Below are 23,965 nucleotides of genomic sequence, written 5' to 3' on the forward strand. Positions count from 1 at the left end.
CCAAGGCCTCTTAGGAATAGGCAAGGGCAACAATAATCCACTAGCCCGAGAACAACAAGGCTTGGCCCGAGCACAAACGTCACAAGACTGCACAAAGCCTCGCACATCTCGTGACAGGGAAGGCCACCAGAAGGATCTTGCCACCAAATCCCTGGTACCAAAAATTCCAGGATGACCTGCCAATGCAGAAGAATGTACCTCAGAGATGACTCTACTAGTCCAATCATCAGGAACAAACAACCTATCAGGCGGACAACGATCCGGTCTATCCGCCTGAAACTCCTGCAAGGCCCGCCGCAGGTCTGGAGAAACGGCTGACAAGATAACTCCCTCCTTAAGAATACCTGTGGGGTCAGAGTTGCCGGGTGAATCAGGCTCAAAACTCCTAGAAAGGGCATCCGCCTTAACATTCTTAGAACCCGGTAGGTACGATACCACAAAATTAAACCGAGAGAAAAATAATGACCAGCGCGCCTGTCTAGGATTCAGGCGCCTGGCGGTCTCAAGATAGATCAAATTTTTGTGGTCAGTCAATACCACTACCTGATGTCTGGCCCCCTCGAGCCAATGGCGCCACTCCTCAAACGCCCACTTCATGGCCAAAAGCTCCCGATTCCCAACATCATAATTCCGCTCAGCGGGCGAAAATTTACGGGAAAAGAAGGCACAAGGCCTCATCACGGCGCAGTCAGAACTTTTCTGCGACAACACTGCCCCAGCCCCGATCTCAGAAGCGTCGACCTCAACCTGAAAAGGAAGAGTCACATCAGGCTGACGCAACACAGGGGCAGAAGAAAAACGGCGCTTAAGCTCCTGAAAGGCCTCCACAGCATCAGGGGACCAATTAGCAACATCAGCACCCTGTCTAGTCAAATCGGTCAATGGCTTAACGACATCCGAAAAACCAGAAATAAATCGACGATAAAAGTTGGCAAAGCCCAAAAATTTCTGAAGACTTTTAAGAGAAGAGGGCTGCGTCCAATCACAAATAGCTTGAACCTTGACAGGATCCATCTCAATGGAAGAGGGAGAAAAAATATATCCCAAAAAGGAAATTCTCTGAACCCCAAAAACGCACTTAGAACCCTTGACACACAGAGAATTAGACCGCAAAACCTGAAAAACCCTCTTAACTTGCCAGACATGAGAGTCCCAATCATCCGAAAAAATCAGAATATCATCCAGATACACTATCATAAATTTATCCAAAAAATCGCGGAAAATATCATGCATAAAGGACTGGAAGACTGAAGGGGCATTAGAAAGACCAAAAGGCATCACCAAATACTCAAAGTGGCCCTCGGGCGTATTAAATGCGGTTTTCCACTCATCCCCCTGCCTGATCCGCACCAAATTATACGCCCCACGGAGATCAATCTTAGAGAACCACTTGGCCCCCTTTATGCGAGCAAACAAATCAGTCAGCAACGGCAATGGGTATTGATATTTAACCGTGATTTTATTCAAAAGCCGATAATCAATACATGGTCTCAAAGAGCCGTCTTTTTTTGACACAAAGAAAAAACCGGCTCCTAAGGGAGATGACGATGGACGAATATGTCCCTTTTCCAAGGACTCCTTTATATATTCTCGCATAGCAGTATGTTCAGGCACAGACAGATTAAATAAACGACCCTTTGGGTATTTACTACCCGGAATTAAATCTATAGCACAATCGCACTCACGGTGCGGAGGTAGTGAACCCAGCTTGGGTTCTTCAAAGACGTCACGATAATCAGACAGGAACTCAGGGATTTCAGAGGGAATAGATGATGAAATGGACACCAAAGGTACGTCCCCATGAGTCCCCTTACATCCCCAGCTCAACACAGACATAGCTCTCCAGTCAAGGACTGGGTTGTGAGACTGCAGCCATGGCAATCCCAGCACCAAATCATCATGTAGATTATACAGCACCAGAAAACGAATAGTCTCCTGGTGATCCGGATTAATACACATAGTCACTTGTGTCCAGTATTGTGGTTTATTATTAGCCAATGGGGTGGAGTCAATCCCCTTCAGAGGAATAAGAGTCTCCAAAGGCTCTAAATCATACCCACAACGATTGGCAAAGGACCAATCCATAAGACTCAAAGCGGCGCCAGAGTCGATATAGGCGTCCGTAGTAATAGATGACAAAGAGCAAATCAGGGTCACAGACAAAATAAATTTAGACTGTAAAGTGCCAATGGGAACGGATTTATCAAGCTTTTTAGTACGCTTAAAGCATGCTGATATAACATGAGTAGAATCCCCACAATAGAAACACAACCCATTTTTCCGTCTAAAATTCTGCCGCTCGCTTCTGGACAGAATTCTATCACACTGCATGTTTTCTGGCGTCTTCTCAGTGGACACCGCCAGATGGTGCACTGGTTTGCGCTCCCGCAGACGCCTATCGATCTGAATGGCCATTGTCATGGACTCATTCAGACTTGCAGGCACAGGGAACCCCACCATAACATCCTTAATGGCATCAGAAAGACCCTCTCTGAAAGTAGCCGCCAAGGCACACTCATTCCACTGAGTAAGCACAGACCATTTACGGAATTTTTGGCAGTAAATTTCAGCTTCATCTTGCCCCTGCGATAGGGACATCAAAGTTTTTTCTGCCTGAAGTTCCAAATGAGGTTCCTCATACAGCAAGCCCAAGGCCAGAAAAAACGCATCCACATTGCGCAACGCAGGATCCCCTGGTGCCAATGCAAAAGCCCAATCTTGAGGGTCGCCGCGGAGCAAGGAAATCACAATCCCAACCTGCTGTGCAGGGTCTCCAGCAGAACGAGATTTCAGGGACAAAAATAACTTACAATTATTTCTAAAATTCTGAAAGCTAGATCTATTCCCTGAGAAGAATTCCGGCAAAGGAATTCTCGGCTCTGATACCGGAGCATGAACAACAAAATCCTGCAAACTTTGCACTTTCGTGGCGAGATTATTCAAACCTGCAGTTACACTCTGTAGATCCATTATAGACAGGTGAACATAGAGCCATTCAAAGATTAGAAGGAGAGAGAAAAAAAAGAAAGACTGCAGCATAGACAGACTGGCAAGTGATCCAATTAAGAGCACACTAACTACTAGAGAAAAAAAAAAAAAAAAAAAAAAAAAAATTTTCAGCAGACTTCTTATTTCTCTCCTTTCTCAGCCAAGGATTTTAACCCTTTAGTGGGCCGGTCAAACTGTCATGATCTCCATGGCCAGAGAACTAGCATAAGCCTCAATAGGAACAAGCTCTTGGAAGATGTAACTATACTGACCATGAACTAAACCTACCGCATCATCTAGAAGTAGCCAGGTAGCATGTCCTACTTTTTATCCCTATATGCCCAGCGCCGGCCGGAGAACTAAATAATGCTAGCAGAGGGAAATATAAGACCTGACTCACCTCTAGAGAAATGCCCAAAAAGGAGACAGAGGCCCCCCACATATATTGGCGGTGATATGAGATGAAACAACAAACGCAGCAGGAAAATAGTTTTAGCAAATTTGAGGTCCGCTTTCTAGATAGCAGAAGACAGAAAGCATACTTTCATGGTCAGTAGAAAACCCTAACAAAACACATCCAGAAATTACTTTAGGACTCTGGCATTAACTCATAATACCAGAGTGGCAATTCCTGATCAACAAGAGCTTTCCAGACACAGTAACGAAACTGCAGCTGTGAACTGGAACCAAAATACAAAAACAAAACATGGACGAATGTCCAACTTATCTAGTAGATGTCTGGGAGCAGGAACAAGCACAGAGAGGCTTCTGATAACATTGTTGACCGGCAAGCATCTAACAGAGAAGCCAGGTTATATAGCGACACCCAGATCTAATCAGAACAGGTGAACAGGGAAGATGATGTCACAAGTTCAATTCCACCAGTAGCCACCGGGGGAGCCCAGAATCCAAATTCACAACACAACTCCCTCCAAAGGTTTTCTATAGGGTTGAGATCTGGAGACTGGCTAGGCCACTCCAGGACCTTGAAATGCTTCTTACGAAGCCACTCCTTCGTTGCCCTGGCAGTGTGCTTTGGATCATTGTCATGTTGAAAGACCCAGCCACGTTTCATCTTCAATGCCCTTGCTGATGGAAGGAGGTTTGCACTCAAAATCTCACGATACATGGCCCCATTCATTCTTTCATGTACCCGGATCAGTCGGCCTGGCCCCTTTGCAGAGAAACAGCCCCAAAGCATGATGTTTCCGCCACCATGCTTTACAGTAGGTATGCTGTTGGATGGATGCAACTCAGTATTCTTTTTCCTCCAAACACGACAAGTTGTGTTTCTACCAAACAGTTCCAGTTTGGTTTCATCAGACCATAGGACATTCTCCCAAAACTCCTCTGGATCATCCAAATGCTCTCTAGCAAACTTCAGACGGGCCCGGACATGTACTGGCTTAAGCAGTGGGACATGTCTGGCACTGCAGGATCTGAGTCCATGGTGGCGTAGTGTGTTACTTATGGTAGACCTTGTTACATTGGTCCCAGCTCTCTGCAGTTCATTCACTAGGTCCCCCCGCGTGGTTCTGGGATTTTTGCTCACCGTTCTTGTGATCATTCTGACCCCACGGGGTGGGATTTTGCGTGGAGCCCCAGATCGAGGGAGATTATCAGTGGTCTTGAATGTCTTCCATTTTCTAATTATTGCTCCCACTGTTGATTTCTTCACTCCAAGCTGGTTGGCTATTGCAGATTCAGTCTTTCCAGCCTGGTGCAGGGCTACAATTTTGTTTCTGGTGTCCTTTGACAGCTCTTTGGTCTTCACCATAGTGGAGTTTGGAGTCAGACTGTTTGAGGGTGTGCACAGGTGTCTTTTTATACTGATAACAAGTTTAAACAAGTGCCATTACTACAGGTAATGAGTGGAGGAAAGAGGAGACTCTTAAAGAAGAAGTTACAGGTCTGTGAGAGCCAGAAATCTTGATTGTTTTTTTCTGACCAAATACTTATTTTCCACCATAATATGCAAATAAAATGATAAAAAAACCAGAAAATGTGATTTTCTGGATTTTTTTTCTCAGTTTGTCTCCCATAGTTGAGGTCTACCTATGATGTAAATTACAGACGCCTCTCATCTTTTTAAGTGGTGGAACTTGCACTATTGCTGAATGACTAAATACTTTTTTGCCCCACTGTATACCCTTATAGAGCAGTCCTAACTAATGTATAGAATCCCTATCTGATGTATTTAAAACCTGATCATCTGTATAGTACCTGAATAAGCAGGGTTCAGAGAAGGACTATCCATGTGGACATGCAGGATGGAACAGCTTAAATGCAAATGACCCACAGAGGAGTGGTGGACTCCCCAGTCTTGTAGAAGCAAGAGAACAATTATAGAACCAGAAACACATGGGCCACTTGCACATTGAACAAGTCTGTAGGAACCTGTTCACACCACCAGAAAACTTGAAGACACAAAAGAGCACAGTGAGGTCAAAAATACTCTGTTGAAAAAAAAAAAATCACAGTAATCAGCAAGTGCTAGTCAAAAGATGTAAAGAAAACAGGGTATTTAGTTGATACGTTTTTTTGCAAAATAAGCCTTACCTTGCCTCAGAGAAATTCCCCAAAATGTAAAGGCAGCCCCCCACATATATTAACTGTGAGTTAAGAGTAAAGTCACAAACACAGGGATGAAACAGGTTTCAGCAAAGGAGGCCAGACTTACTAGATAGACTGAAGATAGGAAAGGGATCTATGCGGTCAGCACAAAAAGCTACAAAAATCCACGCAGAGTGTGCAAAAAGACCCCCGCACCGACTCACGGTGCGGAGGTGCCACTCTGCAACCCAGAGCTTCCAGCTAGCAAGGCAATATCATGTTAGCAAGCTGGACTAGAACTTAGCAAGTACTAAGAAATATATTCACTACAAAATGAACAACAAAATGAACTAGCAGGGACTTAGCTTCGCTGGAGTAGACAGGTCATCAGAAAGATCCGAGAGAGATCTGAACCAGTGCTAATACATTGACAGCTGGCATGGAGTAACGATCTGAGTGGAGTTAAATAGAGAAGCAGCCTAGCCGCAAACGAGGGCAGCTGAGGGAGCAACCTCAGAACCAGCAGTTCCACTCACAGCCACCAGAGGGAGTCCACGGACAGAACTCGCCGAAGTATCATTCATGACCACAGGAGGGAGTTCAAGAACGGAATTCACAACAGCGTGGGCTGTGTTATATACTACGTGCGCAGTGTTATATACTACGTGGGCAGTGTTATATACTACATGGGCTGTGCTGTATATTACGTGGGCTGTGTTATATACTACATGGGCAGTGTTATATACTACATGGGCTCTGTTATATACTACGTGGCAGTGTTATATACTACGTGGGCTGTGTGTAAGGATTCCAGACTTCCCTTGATCCTGTTCGCCCTGATCCAAGATGGAGTCTTGGATCTCTCCCTGTTTTGGAATTTCCTGTCTGTCCTGATTATTTAAGTCCAAGTCATGTGGTGTTCTGTGCTTGAGTATTTTGTGCTGCTGGCTCCTGAGCTTCTGCCTGCGTTCTGGGGAACTCACTGCTTCAGCTACTCACTACTCGGCAGTCTGCCTCGCCCCTTTGAGCTGCATCTCACCGCTGGAACTGCTGTGACTGGCAGCACACCTGTGGAAGGATTTCCCTTGTTTGCTAAGCTTTTCCCAGTGTTGTGCCTCTTTGCACAACCACACCAGGTGAGCAAGATTCCAGTGTTGCTTTTCTCACCAAGAGAGTTTTGTACTTATCTACTAGGCTTAGATAGCGCTCTCCCTCTTTTTCCCTTCATCCTCTTTCACCAGGACTTCATGCTCAATGCACCACCTGCATATTTTTGAACTTCCACAAACAAGTGCTGTGCACACGTGGGATCAAGTTTTGCTGGATTTCCTCGTTAAGTACTGTGTGCATTTCTACTTCACTTCTGCTGGATTCCCTAGTTAAAGCATACCTCCCAACCGTCCCGGATCCCGCGGGACTGTCCTGATTTTGACAGCCAGCCCCGGGATCCCGGGCGGGACACTAATGTCCCGTGCCTAGGGCAGGGACAATGCAGGGGGCGGCACCTGAGTAGCTTAGGTTTGTGGCTGTTTTTTTTTTCTTATACATGCTGGGTCTCCTCCCGACCGATCCCTCCCCCCCCGCCCCTGCCCCCTGTGTGTGCGGCGCTGCCACGCTGAGGAAGAGAGCCAGCAGCGATCAAGATGAGAGGTCAGCGACTCACTTCCTCCTCGGTCCTGTGTGTGCACGGAGCTCCGGCGTCTCCTGCTCTTAGCTGCTATCCCGGCAGAGAAGGAGAGACGGGGGAGGTGCCGGGACAGTGCAGAGCTGTGAGCAGCCGGAGAAACTGAAGAGCTGCAGTGCACATGGACAGATCAGCTGCCCCTGCACCACAGAGGAGATTGTGTGTGTGATGTGTGTGTGTGTGTGAGATGTGTGATGCTGCATTTGTGTGTGTGTCATGTGTGTATGAGGTATCTGGTGTGTGTGATGGCTGGGTGTGTGTGTGTGATGGGTGTGTGTGTGTGATGGGTGTGTGTGATGGGTGTGTGTGTGTGATGGGTGTGTGTGTGTGATGGGTGTGTGTGTGTGATGGGTGTGTGTGTGTGATGGCTGGGTGTGTGTGTGTGATGGCTGAGTGTGTGTGTGTGTGTGATGGCTGGGTGTGTGTGTGATGGCTGGGTGTGTGTGATGGCTGGGTGTGTGTGATGGCTGGGTGTGTGTGATGGCTGGGTGTGTGTGATGGCTGCGTGTGTGTGTGTGTGATGGCTGCATGTGTGTGATGGCTGCGTGTGTGTGTGTGTGTGATGGCTGCGTGTGTGTGATGGCTGCATGTGTGTGTGATGGCTGCGTGTGTGTGTGTGATGGCTGCATGTGTGTGTGATGGCTGCGTGTGTGTGTGTGATGGCTGCGTGTGTGTGTGTGTGTGATGGCTGCGTGTGTGTGATGACTGCGTGTGTGTGTGATGACTGCGTGTGTGTGTGATGACTGCGTGTGTGTGTGATGGCTGTGTGTGTGTGATGGCTGCGTGTGTGTGTGTGATGACTGCGTGTGTGTGTGATGGCTGTGTGTGTGTGTGATGGCTGCATGTGTGATGCATTTGTGTCAAAGCTGCATGTGTTTGTGAGCTGCGTTTGTGATGCTGCGTGTGTATGTGTGATACTGTGTGTGTGATGCTGCATGTGTGTGAGCTGCGTGCCTGTATGTCATTATACAGTATGGAGAACTGTGGCCATAATACAGTATGGAGCATCATGTGGGGTCATTATACAGTATGGAGCATCATGTGCAGTCATTATACAGTATGGAGCATCATGTGCGGTCATTATACAATATGGAGCATCATGTGCAGCCAGTATACAGTATGGAGCATCATGTGTGGTCATTATACAATATGGAGCATCATGTGCAGTCATTATACAGTATGGAGCATCATGTGCGGTCATTATACAATATGGAGCATCATGTGCGGTCATTATACAGTATAGAGCATCATGTGCGGTCATTATACAGTATGGAGCATCATGTGCGGTCATTATACAATATGGAGCATCATGTGTGGCCATTATACAGTATGGAGCATCATGTGTGTTCATTATACAGTATGGAGCATCATGTGCAGCCAGTATACAGTATGGAGCATCATGTGCGGTCATTATATAATATGGAGCATCATGTGCGGTCATTATACAGTATGGAGCATCATGTGCAGCCAGTATACAGTATGGAGCATCATGTGCGGTCATTATACAATATGGAGCATCATGTGCGGTCATTATACAGTATGGAGCATCATGTGCGGCCATTATACAGTATGCATGCGGTCATTATACAGTATGGAGCATCATGTGCGGTCATTATACAGTATGGAGCATCATGTGCGGCCATTATACAGTATGGAGCATCATGTGCGGTCATTATACAGTATGGAGCATCATGTGCGGTCATTATACAGTATGGAGCATCATGTGCGGCCATTATACAGTATGCATGCGGTCATTATACAGTATGGAGCGTCATGTGTGTTCATTATACAGTATGGAGCATCATGTGGGGTCATTATACAGTATGGAGCCTCATGTGTGGCCATTATACAGTATGGGGCATCATGTGTGGTCATTATACAGTATGGAGCACTGTGTGGCCATATTTTTTTGTTTATAACTATTGTATATGAAACAGTGTGATCAGCAGTGCTAAATGGGTGTGCTTGGGACGTGGATATGGGTGTGACTAATTATGAATGGGTGTGGTCAGAGGCGTGGCCTAAAATTTGCCGCAGCGCGCTTCGCGCGCCGCAAACTTTGTCCCTCTTTCCCATCTTCAAAAGTTGGGAGGTATGGTTAAAGTACTGTGTGCATTTCCACTAATAACCTACTGGACTTCCTTGTCAAGTGTCTTGTTTGCCCCCTTGTCATATCCTTGCTGGAACTGGCTCATATTAGCGGTCGCGTCCCGCAATCCACTGTGCTGTGATTTACTATATTGTGCTGAGCATCTCGTTACAATTGCAGGAATATCTGTGTTAGTTCTGTTTGCTTTCCTGTTTACCATATTGTGCTGAGCACCTCGTTACAATTGCAGGAATATCTGTGTTAGTTTTGTTTGCATTTCTGTTTTGTTTAAATACATCTTTTACTACAGCTTTGCTCTCAGACTGGTTTTATCCCACGCTATCAGATTCCTTAGTACCTGTATATTGTTACACTGTGTTACATGCTATGTGGGCAGGGTTATATACTACGTGGGCAGTGTTATATACTACGTGGGCAGTGTTACATACTACGTGGCTGTGTTATATACTACATGGGCTGTGATATATATTACGTGGGTTGTGTTTTATACTGCGTGGGCTGTATTATATACTACGTGGGCTGTGTTATATACTTCGTGGGCTGTGTTATATACTGCGTGGGCTGTGTTATATACTATGCGGGCTGTGTTATATACTATGTGGGCTGTGTTATATACTACGTGGCAGTGTTATATACTACGTGGGCAGTGTTATATACTACGTGGGCAGTGTTATATACTACGTGGGCAGTGTTATATACTACGTGGGCTGTGTTATATACTATGTGGGCTGTGTTATATACTACGTGGCTGTGTTATATACTACGTGGCTCCTATATACTACATGGCTGTGCTATATACTACGTGGCTGTCTGTGTTACGTGGCCTCTGCTATATGGCTTCTATATATACATACATACATACATATTCTATAATACCCGATGCGTTAGAATCGGGCCACCATCTAGTGGAGAATAATGATCAATACCACCTCCATTCATTTCTTCACGTCAACAACCATGCACTGGCAGACAGGGGCTATCCGTGTGAATGTGTTATATTTAAAGCATCCTAATTGAACTATGAAAAAAATGTTAAAAGACAGAAAAATATAATTACTTACATTTTAAAAAATATCTAATTTATGAATAGACATCAATATAAATTATACTTTGTTAGTATAGGGGGCCAAAACATTCTGTGATGCTTATTTTAAAAATGGGCTTGATTCTTAAAGGATTCAACCAGAAAAAAACAGTAGGCAAAATTCTATAAGCAATAAAACAAAATCAATCCTTCATTTCTTTATAAATAATGATACATAAATGACAGCAATTAGAATAGCTATATTCTATGTGACCCTTAATTGACCAATACAAACTAACTCCTAAGAGCTCTCAAAAGCACTGACCAATTGTAAATGGTAAAGAGAAAAAGTGAAATTATTCAGCAAAAAAAGTTAAACCCTAAAAACAATGTGATAACAAAATACAGAGATTCAATTTAAAATAAAGTTTTGCTTTTGAGCTTCTTTTTAGAAAATATTAGAGAATGGAATCACCAAAATAAAATTAAACTAAGTAGAAAATAGCCAATTACTGAATATTTTTACAGTTTATCCAATAAATGACTGTTCCCAACATTCGGCCATTTGATTATTTTTGTTAGTATAATTGTATTATATTTTTTATTCCCAAGTACCACCAACTATAGAAGATACAGATGACCTGGGAGAATACATTGTTGTTGCCAGTAACCCCATTGAACTGGAATGTTATGTTACAGGAGCTCCTATGCCAACAGTAAGGTGAGATACGGAATTGTGATTAAGGTTATATCATCAGTAAGGAAATCTTCTGATTGGGTGTCCTTTTTACCTTCCAGTTATAGGGCAGTACTCCTCAGTCCTCACCCACTTCTATAGATGTTGAAAGTCTAAAGTTTGGGATTAAATATAATAATTAACGTAATTTAATGAATTATACACTTATTAGTGATTATTTTAAAACTCCATAATTTAAATGCGCTTTTTATTTAAAAGGTGGTTGAAAAATGAAATCCCTCTTGACATTGATGATGGCATGTATATACAGTCAAATGGTCAAAAACTTATTATTCAAGAATCAGAGTCATCAGATAGTGGATCATATGAGTGTATTGCTAAGAATGAAGCTGGCAGCAGCAGAAAACTGTTTAATGTCAATGTGCACGGTAAGTAGCACATATATAAGGAAGCTATAATGTACAGAGTGCGAGAATGAGTGTTATGGCTATTGAATATGGTTTGGGGCAAGAATACAAAATTAATGGTGGCTTTCCTGGAACCTGGAACTACATTGTGAGCTCCTTGATTGCGCTCAAGTCATGGGATCAATTCCTGTCTCGGACTATAGGGCTATATAATTTCTGGTTACCAAGTTGAATGCCATCAGAAACATAAATGACTTCACATTAAGCATGCTTTCTAAAAACGTATTAATTTAATAAACCCCTTAATGACCGTCAGTGTCTTTTAAGTGATCTGAGATATAAGAGAATATCATCCCCCATACAAGTGACAATCCAGCAGCTGTCAGCCATACACTATAGCTGACAACTTGCTGCATCAGCCACGATCAGTGTTGTCACCGTCCTTATCTGTTTAACCCCTTAGATGCTGCTGTCAATAATGACTATATTATATAAATGGTTAAAAGAGTGTGAGGGCTCCTTCTTTATCCCCTTTGGCACCCTGAGATCATGATTGTGTGGTCCTGATGTTTGTCATGGCAATTCATGAGCAAATAGTGGTCTAAAGGTACCTTCACACTAAGCGACGCTGCAGCGATATCAACAACAATGCCGATCGCTGCAGCGTCGCTGTTTGGTCGCTGGAGAGCTGTCACACAGACAGCTCTCCAGCGACCAACGATGCCGAAGTCCCCGGGTAACCAGGGTAAACATTGGGTTGCTAAGCGCAGGGCCGCGCTTAGTAACCCGATGTTTACCCTGGTTACCAGTGTAAATGTAAAAAAACAAACACTACATACTTACATTCGCGTCCCCCGGCGTCCGCTTCCCTGCACTGTGTGAGCGCCGGCCCTAACAGCAGAGCGGTGACGTCACCGCTGTGCTCTGCTTTCCGGCCGGCACTGACACACTCAGTACAAGAAGCTCTGAGCAGCAGCGCGGACGCCGGGGGACGTGACAGACATCAGAGGGTGAGTATGTACTGTTTTTTTTTTTACTTTTACAATGGTAACCAGGGTAAATATCGGGTTACTAAGTGCGGCCCTGCGCTTAGTAACCCGATATTTACCCTGGTTAGTGGTTACCATTGTAAAACATCGCTGGCATCGTTGCTTTTGCTGTCAAACACGACGATACATGCCGATCTGACTACCAAATAAAGTTCTGAACTTTCAGCAACGACCAGCGATATCACAGCAGGATCCAGATCGCTGCTGCGTGTCAAACACAACGATATCGCTATCCAGGACGCTGCAACGTCACGGATTGCTATCGTTATCGTTGTAAAGTCGCCTAGTGTGAAGGTACCTTTAGACTCTGCCGGCTACACTGACCTATTAAAAAGTCAGCTACATTTAGGTGGTAAAAATACATTTTTACATTCCTATCATGCCACTTTGTATTAATTCCTGAAAAGCAACTGAAGGGTTAATAAACTACCTAACTGCAGTTTTCAATATGTCGAGGGGTGCTGTTTTTAAAATGGTATAATTTTTAGGGTTTTTCCAATATATAGGATCCCTAAAGTCACTTCAAACCTGGAGAGGTCCCCAAAAAATTTTTTTGTAAATTTCCATGAAAAATTACTGCTACATTTTTAAAACTCCTAAAATGCTAACAAAATAATATGACAAATGGTGCTGATGTAAAGCCGACATGTGGGAAATGTTATTTATTAATGGTTTGCTATGGTATGACTATGTGAAGGGATAATCATTCAAAGTTTGAAAATTGCTAATTTTTTTTGCATTTTTGTCAAATTTCGGATATTTTTTATACATGAACACAAAACATATCAACCTAAATTTACCATTAAACTATAATGTGTCACGAAAAACAATCTCAAAATCACTCAAATTTGTCAAAGCGCTCCAGAGTTATTATCACATAAAGTGACACTGGTCAAATGTAAAAAATTTGGCCCAGTCACTAAGGTGTTAAAGGTTTGTTTGGATTCTGAAAATAAAAAATAAAAAAATAAAAAAATATGCAAATAAGCCTTTACTGATCTCTTCAGTGCCGCTTCTATCCAGTGCAGTTGCTCTGGTGGTCCTTGCCTGCCTTTGTTTGCACACGATCACTGTAGCCAGAGGTCACATGAAATATTAGTGACATCAACAATCAATCCGGACCTTGATGCTGGTAATTATATGTGACTGGAGAGACCACTGATAAGCCATTGTGGCCACATGCTGGTACTGTAGGATGCAGTGGCGTATCCAGGGGGGGGCAGCCAGGGCATGTGCCCTGGGCGCAGCCGACAGGGGGGCGCCAGCAGGCCGCCTGATGATGCGGCAGTCCAAGGAGGCTCCTCGTCCTGTACTGAGCGGTCACATGGTACAGCTCACTACAGTAATGAATATGCGGCTCCACCTCCCATAGGGGTGGAGCTGCATATTCATTACTGTAATGAGCGGTAACGGTGACGGCTCAGTACAGGAAGAAGCTGCCGGTGCCGGGAAGCAGGGACTGCACAGCCCCAAGAGCAGGTGAGTATAATGGGGAGGGGAGCGCTGCGCTGTGCGATATTCACCTGCTCCCCGTTCCGGCGCCGCTCCGTCTTCAGCAGTGATGCTGAGGTCAGAGGGCGTGGTGACGTAGTTAGTGCGCGCCCGCTGCCTGAACGTCAGTACTGAAGATGGAGCGGTGGCTGGAACGGGGAGCAGGTGAATATTGAAAGTGCCGGGGGCCTGAGCGACGGAGAGGTGAGTATGTGATTTTTATTATCGCAGCAACAGCAAATAGGGCAAGTGTCCGTATGGGGCATCTTATGGGGCCATAACGTTTCTGCATCACTACATGGGGCAAGTGTCTGTATGGGGCATCTTATGGGGCCATAACGTTTGTGCAGCACTATATGGGGCAAGTGTCTGTATGGGGCATCTTATGGGGCCATAACGTTTGTGCAGTACTATATGGGGCAAGTGTCTGTATAGAGCATCTTATGGGGCCATAACGTTTGTGCAGCATTATAATGGGGCAAGTGTCTGTATAGAGCATCTTATGGGGCCATAACATTTGTGCGGCACTATAATGGGGCAAGTGTCTGTATAGAGCATCTTATGGGGCCATAACGTTTGTGCAGCACTATATAGGGCAAGTGTCTGTATGGAGCATCTATGGGGCCATAACGTTTGTGCAGCATTATAATGGGACAAGTGTCTGTATGGCGCATCTTATGGGGTCATAACATTTGTGCAGCACTATAATGGGGCAAGTGTCTGTATGGCGCATCTTTTGGGGCCATAACGTTTGTGCAGCACTATATGGGGCAAGTGTCTGTATGGAGCATCTATGGGGCCATAACGTTTGTGCAGCATTATAATGGGACAAGTGTCTGTATGGCGCATCTTATGGGGTCATAACATTTGTGCAGCACTATAATGGGGCAAGTGTCTGTATGGCGCATCTTATGGGGCCATAACGTTTGTGCAGCACTATATGGGGCAAGTGTCTATATGGAGCATCTTATGGGGCCATAACGTTTATGCAGCATTATATGGGGCAAATATCTTTATGGAGCATCTTATGGGGCCATAATCAACGTTTCTGCAGCACTATATGGGGCAAATGTCTCTATGGAGCATCTTATGGGGCCATAATCAACGTTTCTGCAGCACTATATGGCGCAAATATCTTTATGGAGCATCTTATGGGGCCATAATCAACGTTTCTGCAGCACTGTATTGGGCAAATGTGTCTATGGAGCATCTTATGGGGCCATTATTAACCTTTATGCAGGATTATATGAGGCTTCTGATTCAAAATGGATATTCAAAAACACTTAACCCACTGATGTCTCAATTAATTTTACTTTTATTGGTATCTATTTTAACATGGGGATTCAGGAATGTACCTTGGCTTGGTCATACAGTTTCAATAGAGTTAAGGTTCAAATGGGGGAGGTTTGGGGGGGGGGGGCAAACTGATCCTTTGCCCCGGGTGCAGGAAAGGCTAGATACACCTCTGGTAGGATGTCAAAGAAGACTGGCAAGGACCACCAGAGCAACTATGCTGGAGCTGCAGAGAACTGAAGAGGTAAGCAGTGTTTTTTTGTTTTCTCATATTTGCAGCTTTTTATTTCTTTTTTTTTTCCCAGAAATTGGAAAACCACTTTAATGTCTTTGATAGATATTACACTTTGTTAATTGTTAGTAGAGGCTCAAATGTGTGTAACATAGATATATTTTGTTTATATTGCAGTTCGTCCTTCCATTAAACCTGAGCAATCACCAGTATCTGTTCTAATGCTCAAATCTATAACACTGCAATGTATTGCCACTGGATTTCCTAGTCCTCACATCACTTGGTTAAAAAATGGTCTGCCGTTTAATGTTGTGAAAGGAAATATTAGAGTAAGTGCACAGAAAATATTTACCGTTCTGGTATTATAATTCATGTGGAATATGTGGAATAGATATCCCTACATGTCCCCAAAAATGTCATGGATCTAAGATGGTATCACAAACCACTCATTTATTTATTTTTTTATTTAATGGGTTACCATTCATTTGATAATTATTAAATTTTCAATATGGAGGAAACTGAAAGCATGATGATATTTGGTGTTGCTGAAACAAAGTCTTCAGTTTATGTGTGCTCCTCACCCTCCCTGCTTTATTATAGAGTCATGCTTACATTATACAGGTGCTTCTCACGCAACAGTCCAGTCCTTTTTCTCCTTGGTCCAGGTAAGATGCTTCTCACGTTGTCTATTGGTCATGAGTGGCTTGACACAAGGAACGCGACACTTGTAGCCCATGTCCTGGATATCTCTATGTATGGTGGCTCTTGAAGCAATGTCTTCAGCAGCAGTCCACTCCTTGTGAATCTAGCCCAAATGTTTGAATGGCCTTTTCTTAACAATCCTTTCAAGGCTGTGGTTATCCTGGTTGCTTGTGCACCTTTTTCTACAACATTTTTTTCTTCCACTCAACTTTCCATTAATATGCTTGGATACAGCACTGTGTGAACAGCCAGCTTCTTTAGCAATTACCTTTTGTTTCTTACCCTTCTTGTGGAGTGTGCCAATGACTGCCTTGAGGACATCTGTCAAGTCAGCAGTCTTCCCCATGATTGTGGAGCCTACTGAACACACTAAGGGACCTTTTTAAACACTTATGAAGCCTTAGCAGGTGTTTTTCTTAATTATTCTAATTTACTGAGATGACTTTTGGTTTTTCATTGGCTGTAAGCCATAATTATCAACATTAACAGAAATAAACACTTGAAATACATCACTCTGTTTGTAATGACTCTTTATAATATATGAGTTTCACTTATTGTATTGAAAAACTGAAGTAAATTAACTTTTTGATGATATTCTAATTTTGCGAGAAGCACCTGTATGTAAAATAAGATCTGTGAAGAAGCACAAAATCAGACCTAAAATATGTACTTAGTAAATATAGGTAAACTGACTGAATAGCAATCTAATCTGAACTGGTGCATAACCAAAAAAAGACTTACATAGCAAACAGATCAATGGTTGCACTCAATTGTACTAAAGCAAGGAAATGTGCGATACATGAAATGTGAATGGCATAATGGCTTGTGAAATCTATGAAAAAACACATGAGATGCTTAGCACAAGATTTGGCCAAAAAATGTGAACCCTTCCACCAAACGTCAAGGTAATCTCAAATCGGATGGGTACCTGACCTGACTGCCTAGTGTGAAATCTTGTGCTAAGCATCTCATGTGTTTTTTCATAGATTTCACAAGCCATTATGCTATTCACATTTCATGTATCGCACATTTCCCTTGCTTTAGTACAATTGAGTGCAGCCATTGATCTATTTGCTAAAATATGAACTAACATGGCTCGTTTTGCACTGCCTGCACCTTTATAGCTTGCATGTGACCTGTCAAGAAGGGTGGAGTGAGAGCCGGAGAAGCAGGGAGACTGCCACATAGCACAGCAGAGAGAATAAGGTGGTGGGGGACAGTAAACTCGCACATAGCTTGTGATAAGCCTTGGTTAGGAGGCATAAGGTGCAAGATTGAAGTCACACCCCATGATCTCTGACTGCAGAGAACAGGCTTGCATAAGAAAGAAGCTACAACCCATGATCTCTTACAAGAAGGTCCCAGAAGGAAGGGGAGCACTTAGGAGCAGCAGCAGAGCTTTGATGTGAGGTTGAGCAGCAACAGAGCTGTGTTGTGAGGTTGAGCAGCAGCAGAGCTGTAATGTGAGGTTAAGCAGCAGCAGAGTTGTGATGTGAGGTTGAGCAGCAGCAGAGCTGTGATGTGGAACAGCAGCAGAGCTGTGATGTGAGGTTGAGCAGCGGCAGAGCTGTGATGTGAGGTTGAGCAGCAGCAGAGGTGTGATGTGAGGTTGAGCAGCGGCAGAGCTGTGATGTGAGGTTGAGCAGCAGCAGAGCTGTGATGTGAGGATGAGCAGCAGCAGAGCTGTGATGTGAGGTTGAGCAGCAGCATAGCTGTGATGTGAGGTTGAACAGCAGCAGAGCTGTGATGTGAGGTTACGCAGCAGCAGAGCTGTGCTGTGAGGTTGAGCTGCAGCAGAGCTGTGATGTGATGATGAGCAGCAGCAGAGCTGTGATGAGGATGAGCAGCAGCAAAGCTGTGATGTGAGGTTGAGCAGCAGCAAAGCTGTGATGTGAGGTTGAACAGCAGCAGAGCTGTGATGTTTGGTGAGGCAGCGGCAGAGCTGTGATGTGAGGTTGAGCAGCAGCAGAGCTGTGATGTGAGGATGAGCAGCAGCAGAGCTGTGATGTGAGGTTGAGCAGCGGCAGAGCTGTGATGTGAGGTTGAGCAGCGGCAGAGCTGTGATGTGAGGTTGAGCAGCGGCAGAGCTGTGATGTGAGGTTGAGCAGCGGCAGAGCTGTGATGTGAGGTTGAACAGTAGCTGAGCTATGATAGTTATTAAGGTTGAAGGAAGACTGTAAGTCCATCTAGTTCAACCCATAGCCTAACCTAACATGCCCTAACATGTTGATCCAGAGGAAGGCAAAAAAAACCCATGTGGCAAAGAGTAACTCCACCATGGGGAAAAAAATTCCTTCCCGACTCCACATACGGCAATCAGACTAGTTCCCTGGATCAACGCCTTATCAAGGAATCTAGTGTATATACCCTGTAACATTATACTTTTCCAGAAAGGTATCCAGTCCCCTCTTAAATTTAATTAATGAATCACTCATTACAACATCATACGGCAGAGAGTTCCATAGTCTCACTGCTCTTACAGTAAAGAATCCGCGTCTGTTATTATGCTTAAACCTTCTTTCCTCCAGACGTAGAGGATGCCCCCTTGTCCCTGTCACCGGTCTATGATTAAAAAGATCATCAGAAAGGTCTTTGTACTGTCCCCTCATATATTTATACATTAAAATAAGATCACCCCTTAGTCTTCGTTTTTCCAAACTAAATAGCCCCAAGTGTAATAACCTATCTTGGTATTGCAGACCCCCCAGTCCTCTAATAACCTTGGTCGCTCTTCTCTGCACCCGCTCCAGTTCAGCTATGTCTTTCTTATACACCGGAGACCAGAACTGTGCACAGTATTCTAAGTGTGGTCGAACTAGTGACTTGTATAGAGGTAAAATTATGTTCTCCTCATGAGCATCTATGCCTCTTTTAATACATCCCATTATTTTATTTGCCTTAGTAGCAGCTGCCTGACACTGGCCACTGAATATGAGTTTGTCATCCACCCATATACCCAGGTCTTTTTCATTGACGGTTTTGCCCAGAGTTTTAGAATTAAGCACATAGTTATACATCTTATTACTTCTACCCAAGTGCATGACCTTACATTTATCCCCATTAAAGCTCATTTGCCATTTATCAGCCCAAGCTTCTAGTTTACATAAATCATCCTGTAATATAAAATTGTCCTCCCCTGTATTGATTACCCTGCAGAGTTTAGTGTCATCTGCAAATATTGAAATTCTACTCTGAATGCCCCCTACAAGGTCATTAATAAATATGTTAAAAAGAAGAGGGCCCAATACTGACCCCTGTGGTACCCCACTGCTAACCGCAACCCAGTCCGAGTGTGCTCCATTAATAACCACCCTTTGTTTCCTATCCCTGAGCCAGCTCTCAACCCACTTACACATATTTTCCCCTATCCCCATTACTCTCATTTTATGTAACAACCTTTTGTGTGGCACCGTATCAAAAGCTTTGGAAAAGTCCATATACACTACGTCCACTGGGTTCCCTTAGTCCAGTCCGGAACTTACCTCTTCATAGAAGCTGATCAAATTAGTCTGACATGAACGGTCCCTAGTAAACCCGTGCTGATACTGGGTCATAAGGTTATTCCTCTTCAGATACTCCAGTATAGTATCCCTTAGAATGCCCTCCAGGATTTTACCCACAGTAGAGGTTAAGCTTACTGGCCTATAATTACCGAGTTCAGTTTTTGCCCCTTTTTTGAATATTGGCACCACATTTGCTATACGCCAGTCCTGTGGTACAGACCCAGTTATTATGGAGTCTTTAAAGATTAAAAATAATGGTCTATCAATGACTGTACTTAGTTCCTGCAGTACTCGGGGGTGTATCCCATCCGGGCCCGGAGATTTGTCAATTTTAGTTATTTTTAGACGCCGCTGTACTTCCTGCCGGGTTAAGCAGGTAACATTAAATTGGGAATTATTATCACTAGTCATATTGGCTGCCATGGGATTTTCTTTTGTAAATACTGATGAAAAAAAGTCATTTAGCATATTGGCTTTTTCCTCATCCTCATCCACCATTTCCCCCAGATTATTTTTAAGGGGGCCAACACTGTCATTTTTTAGTTTCTTACTATTTATATAGTTAAAGAATATTTTGGGATTATTTTTACTCTCTCTGGCAATGAGTCTCTCTGTCTCAATCTTTGCTGCCTTGATTTGCTTTTTACAGAATTTATTTAATTTTCTGTATTTATTTAATGCCTCCTCACTACCTACTTCCTTTAATTCTCTAAATGCTTTCTTTTTGTCCCTTATTGCGCCCCTTACAGCTCTATTTAGCCATATTGGTTTCCTCCTATTTCTAGTATGTTTATTCCCATACGGTATATACTGTGCACAGGTACTATCCAGGATGCTAATAAACGTCTCCCATTTTCTTTGTGTATTTTTGTGTCTCAGGATATCGTCCCAGTTAATTGCACCAAGATTCTCTCTCATCCGTTGGAAATTTGCCCTCCTGAAGTTTAGTGTCCTTGTCACCCCTCTACTACACATCTTATTAAAGGTTACATGAAAACTTATTATTTTGTGATCACTATTCCCCAAGTGACCCCCAACCTTTATATTTGGCAGTGGCAGAGGTGTGATGTGAGATTGAGCAGCGGCTGAGCTATGATGTGAGGTTGAGCAGCGGCAGAGGTGTGATGTGAGGTGGAGCAGTGGCAGAGCTGTGATGTGAGGTGGAGCAGCGGCAGAGCTGTGATGTGAGGTGGAGCAGTGGCAGAGCTGTGATGTGAGGTGGAGCAGCGGCAGAGCTGTGATGTGAGGCTGAGCAGCGGCAGAGGTGTGATGTGAGATTGAGCAGCGGCAGAGCTGTGATGTGAGGTTGAGCAGCGGCAGAGGTGTGATGTGAGGTGGAGCAGTGGCAGAGCTGTGATGTGAGGTGGAGCAGCGGCAGAGCTGTGATGTGAGGTGGAGCAGCGGCAGAGCTGTGATGTGAGGTTGAGCAGCGGCAGAGCTGTGATGTGAGGTTGAGCAGCGGCAGAGGTGTGTTGTGAGGTCACAGAATTTAGTAGTAAAATCAAATGAAGTGACATATAAGCCTTTATAATATTAGACAGAATATGGATTAAAATACATTTCTTTTATGCCTGTAAAATAAGTAAAGGGAACCATAACTGTAAAGAGAACAGCTAACATTATGCAGTTTTATTATCACGTCCTCACAGCATAAATAATACACAACCAGGTAGACCTAAGATAATACATGGCTTTTATATTTTTAAAGGTGGAGTCTTTTGGCCGCATTTTACATTTCAAAAGTACTTTAGTAGAAGATGATGGAAAATATACGTGTGTGGCAACAAATGCTGCTGGAGAAGTTGAGCAAAGCATTGTGTTAAAAGTTCATGGTAAGCAATGTCATGTACTTTATTCTACAATTTCCCTTTAGTGAAATCCAAAGGACAAATCAGTTAAAAAGATAAAATGAGTCCAAGCATGGAGCTGTGACATGTATTTTTAAGTACAGTTACATGACATGGATCTCCATTGTTTTTATTGCACAATCATGTAAAGCTAAATGCAATCTACCGTAAAATGAAGCAGCAGTGATTGCCGCAGGGAGTTGGTGAAGGAAAGCTAAGAGAGACGAGGCACAGAGGGGAAAAAATAGGCATACGAATCGCATCGTGTTCAGCATTGTTTTATGAAAAAAGCTTTAAACATTCTTTTTTCGTGTCTTTTACTTGATTCCCTACAACATTTTGATGGTGTTGCTCTAGAGCTTCAGTAGAATCATGTGATTTCCATGAAAGTGACTACAATGTTTACCTATGAAAAAAAAGGCCCCAGCAAAAAATCAATGATATACAGCTCTTGCATTGATCACAGGCTGTGTGTAAGGTTTTAGAATTTTAGATCCATATATGTGCATAAGTGATGCCATTGTGTTCAGTGATTGGCTGCAGTGGTCATAAGTACTAAAGACCTCAAATTAAATATGAGAGCAGCAGGGGGTTGATGCTAGGGCAGCTAAAGGTGAGTTATGCTGAAGATATTTTTTACACTGACACTCTGAATGTGCATAGAAGATTGAAGGGGAAAAGCCCTCTAAAGTGTTATCTGTGAAGACAGTCCCTTTTACATCTTCTTCAGGCAGGACCATTATACACATGCGTGCTGTCCAAGTAAAAATCAACAGCACACTCACCAGTGTAATTCAGTAGGCCTGTCCTGATGACAGCTTGTTAGTGTCCATGTGAAAAAAAATGTCAGCACAGACTATTCTCTTCTGAGTATGGGATGAGGACCGCCTATAGAAGACTATGGGTGTGTAAAACAAATATCAGATCCCATCTGTGTGCCATCCGAGCTTCATAGATACATTTCAGTGAGCTAGGAAACTATTTCATTTTAAAATGTTGATGTATATTAAAGGATGTCACATGGATATGGATGAAAATTGTCTGAGTTTTCTTGATGAAACTTGATTTTTCACACACTCATCTGCTCCTCTCTGCCCTTAGTCCACAGCACATTGTGACAATGAAAGCTGTGACAATTCTTGGCCTGAGGGCAGAAAGGAACAGTAAGGATACGGCCTCACTGTCGACTTATAAGAACAAAAACTTAGGTTTGAAATATGATGAAAATCTTGAAAAAAAAGTTGACACACCTCGTTGTAGTTAGTGGGGACAGTCGGGCTCCTCTGGTGTGCATCTAATGATAAATCTGTTCTTAGCCCGCTTTCTATTGCTCTGCTTCAACAGGCCAACTTATTTTTTTTCTGGACAGCTTATCAAAAAATCATGGACAGTTATAATTTTGTATGGACACATATGAAAACCATAATAAATCATTTTAAGTGATCCATGCCTACAGTCCGTAATTCTGATATGAAGACATCACCTACATTCTGCGTGAACTAAAAAATAATGATAATTAAAGTCATAAAAATATCTGAACAAAGTGATATATATATATATATATATATATATACATACACATATATATACGTATAGGGAAATGTAGCGTAGAGGCGCAGTGGAAGAATTCCGGATATCAACTATGTCATACTACAAGGATAGCTTCAGGGGGCTGAAGGGGAGCTAAAAAATGAACGTATGAGGGGGGATTATGGAGTCATCACAGGAACAGGCAGGTAACTTTTTTCATGTAGGCACAGATCCTTGTGAGTGTTTTGTTTTGTTTTGCAGAACCACCAAAAATAGAGAATTCTGGGGAAGTTGTCTATGAAACTGTAATTGCTAATCAACCTGTGACTCTTGAATGTAAGGCTTCTGGAAAACCTAACCCAGGTAAGTTACTGTATTAAGTTAAGTATTAGATACCCAAAATGATATGCAGATACTCAAAGACATATGACAAGAAAATAAGTGCCTAAATGAATAAAAAAAAAAAAGCTAAAAATGAGTTCAAACTGCCTCTTTATCCCACTTTCCCTCTCCACATCACTTTTTGCTGCAGCTCTTTTCTTCAAGGATTTCAATGACCTCTTAAACTTACATCTGGCAATACAATCTGCCTCAATATACTGTAGATTTTACATTCTGATCAAACTATTCTATACACTTACAATGAAACTATAAGAACTAGCCACTGATGCTAAGGTAAGACATTTGTCCTATCTGGAACATTTATAGCAAGTTCACATGCTATGTCCTATATAGACCCATATCTGGCTACAGAACAGGGCCTACTATGCTTTGTCAGGAGTGAAGATGTGACACAGCATGCTTTGGCTCTCTCCGTTCACTGGTAAAAGAATGCTGAAAATTGCTGAGTATGCT

At 43.2% G+C, this 23,965-nt stretch overlaps 1 protein-coding gene across 1 annotated transcript in view; it reads left to right on the forward strand.

Moving 5' to 3' along the window:
• Nucleotides 1–23,965, forward strand: part of HMCN1 (hemicentin 1) — a 768,245-nt gene that overhangs the window by 267,574 nt on the left and 476,706 nt on the right. Inside the window, exons 33-37 of the mRNA XM_077275842.1 lie at nucleotides 10,972–11,080; nucleotides 11,315–11,484; nucleotides 15,706–15,857; nucleotides 21,442–21,565; nucleotides 23,372–23,473. Coding sequence (XP_077131957.1) covers nucleotides 10,972–11,080; nucleotides 11,315–11,484; nucleotides 15,706–15,857; nucleotides 21,442–21,565; nucleotides 23,372–23,473 — 657 coding nt within the window. The remainder of the gene's footprint in view (nucleotides 1–10,971; nucleotides 11,081–11,314; nucleotides 11,485–15,705; nucleotides 15,858–21,441; nucleotides 21,566–23,371; nucleotides 23,474–23,965) is intronic.

Source organism: Ranitomeya variabilis, chromosome 8, assembly GCF_051348905.1.
Source record: "Ranitomeya variabilis isolate aRanVar5 chromosome 8, aRanVar5.hap1, whole genome shotgun sequence".
Lineage (NCBI taxonomy): Eukaryota > Metazoa > Chordata > Amphibia > Anura > Dendrobatidae > Ranitomeya > Ranitomeya variabilis.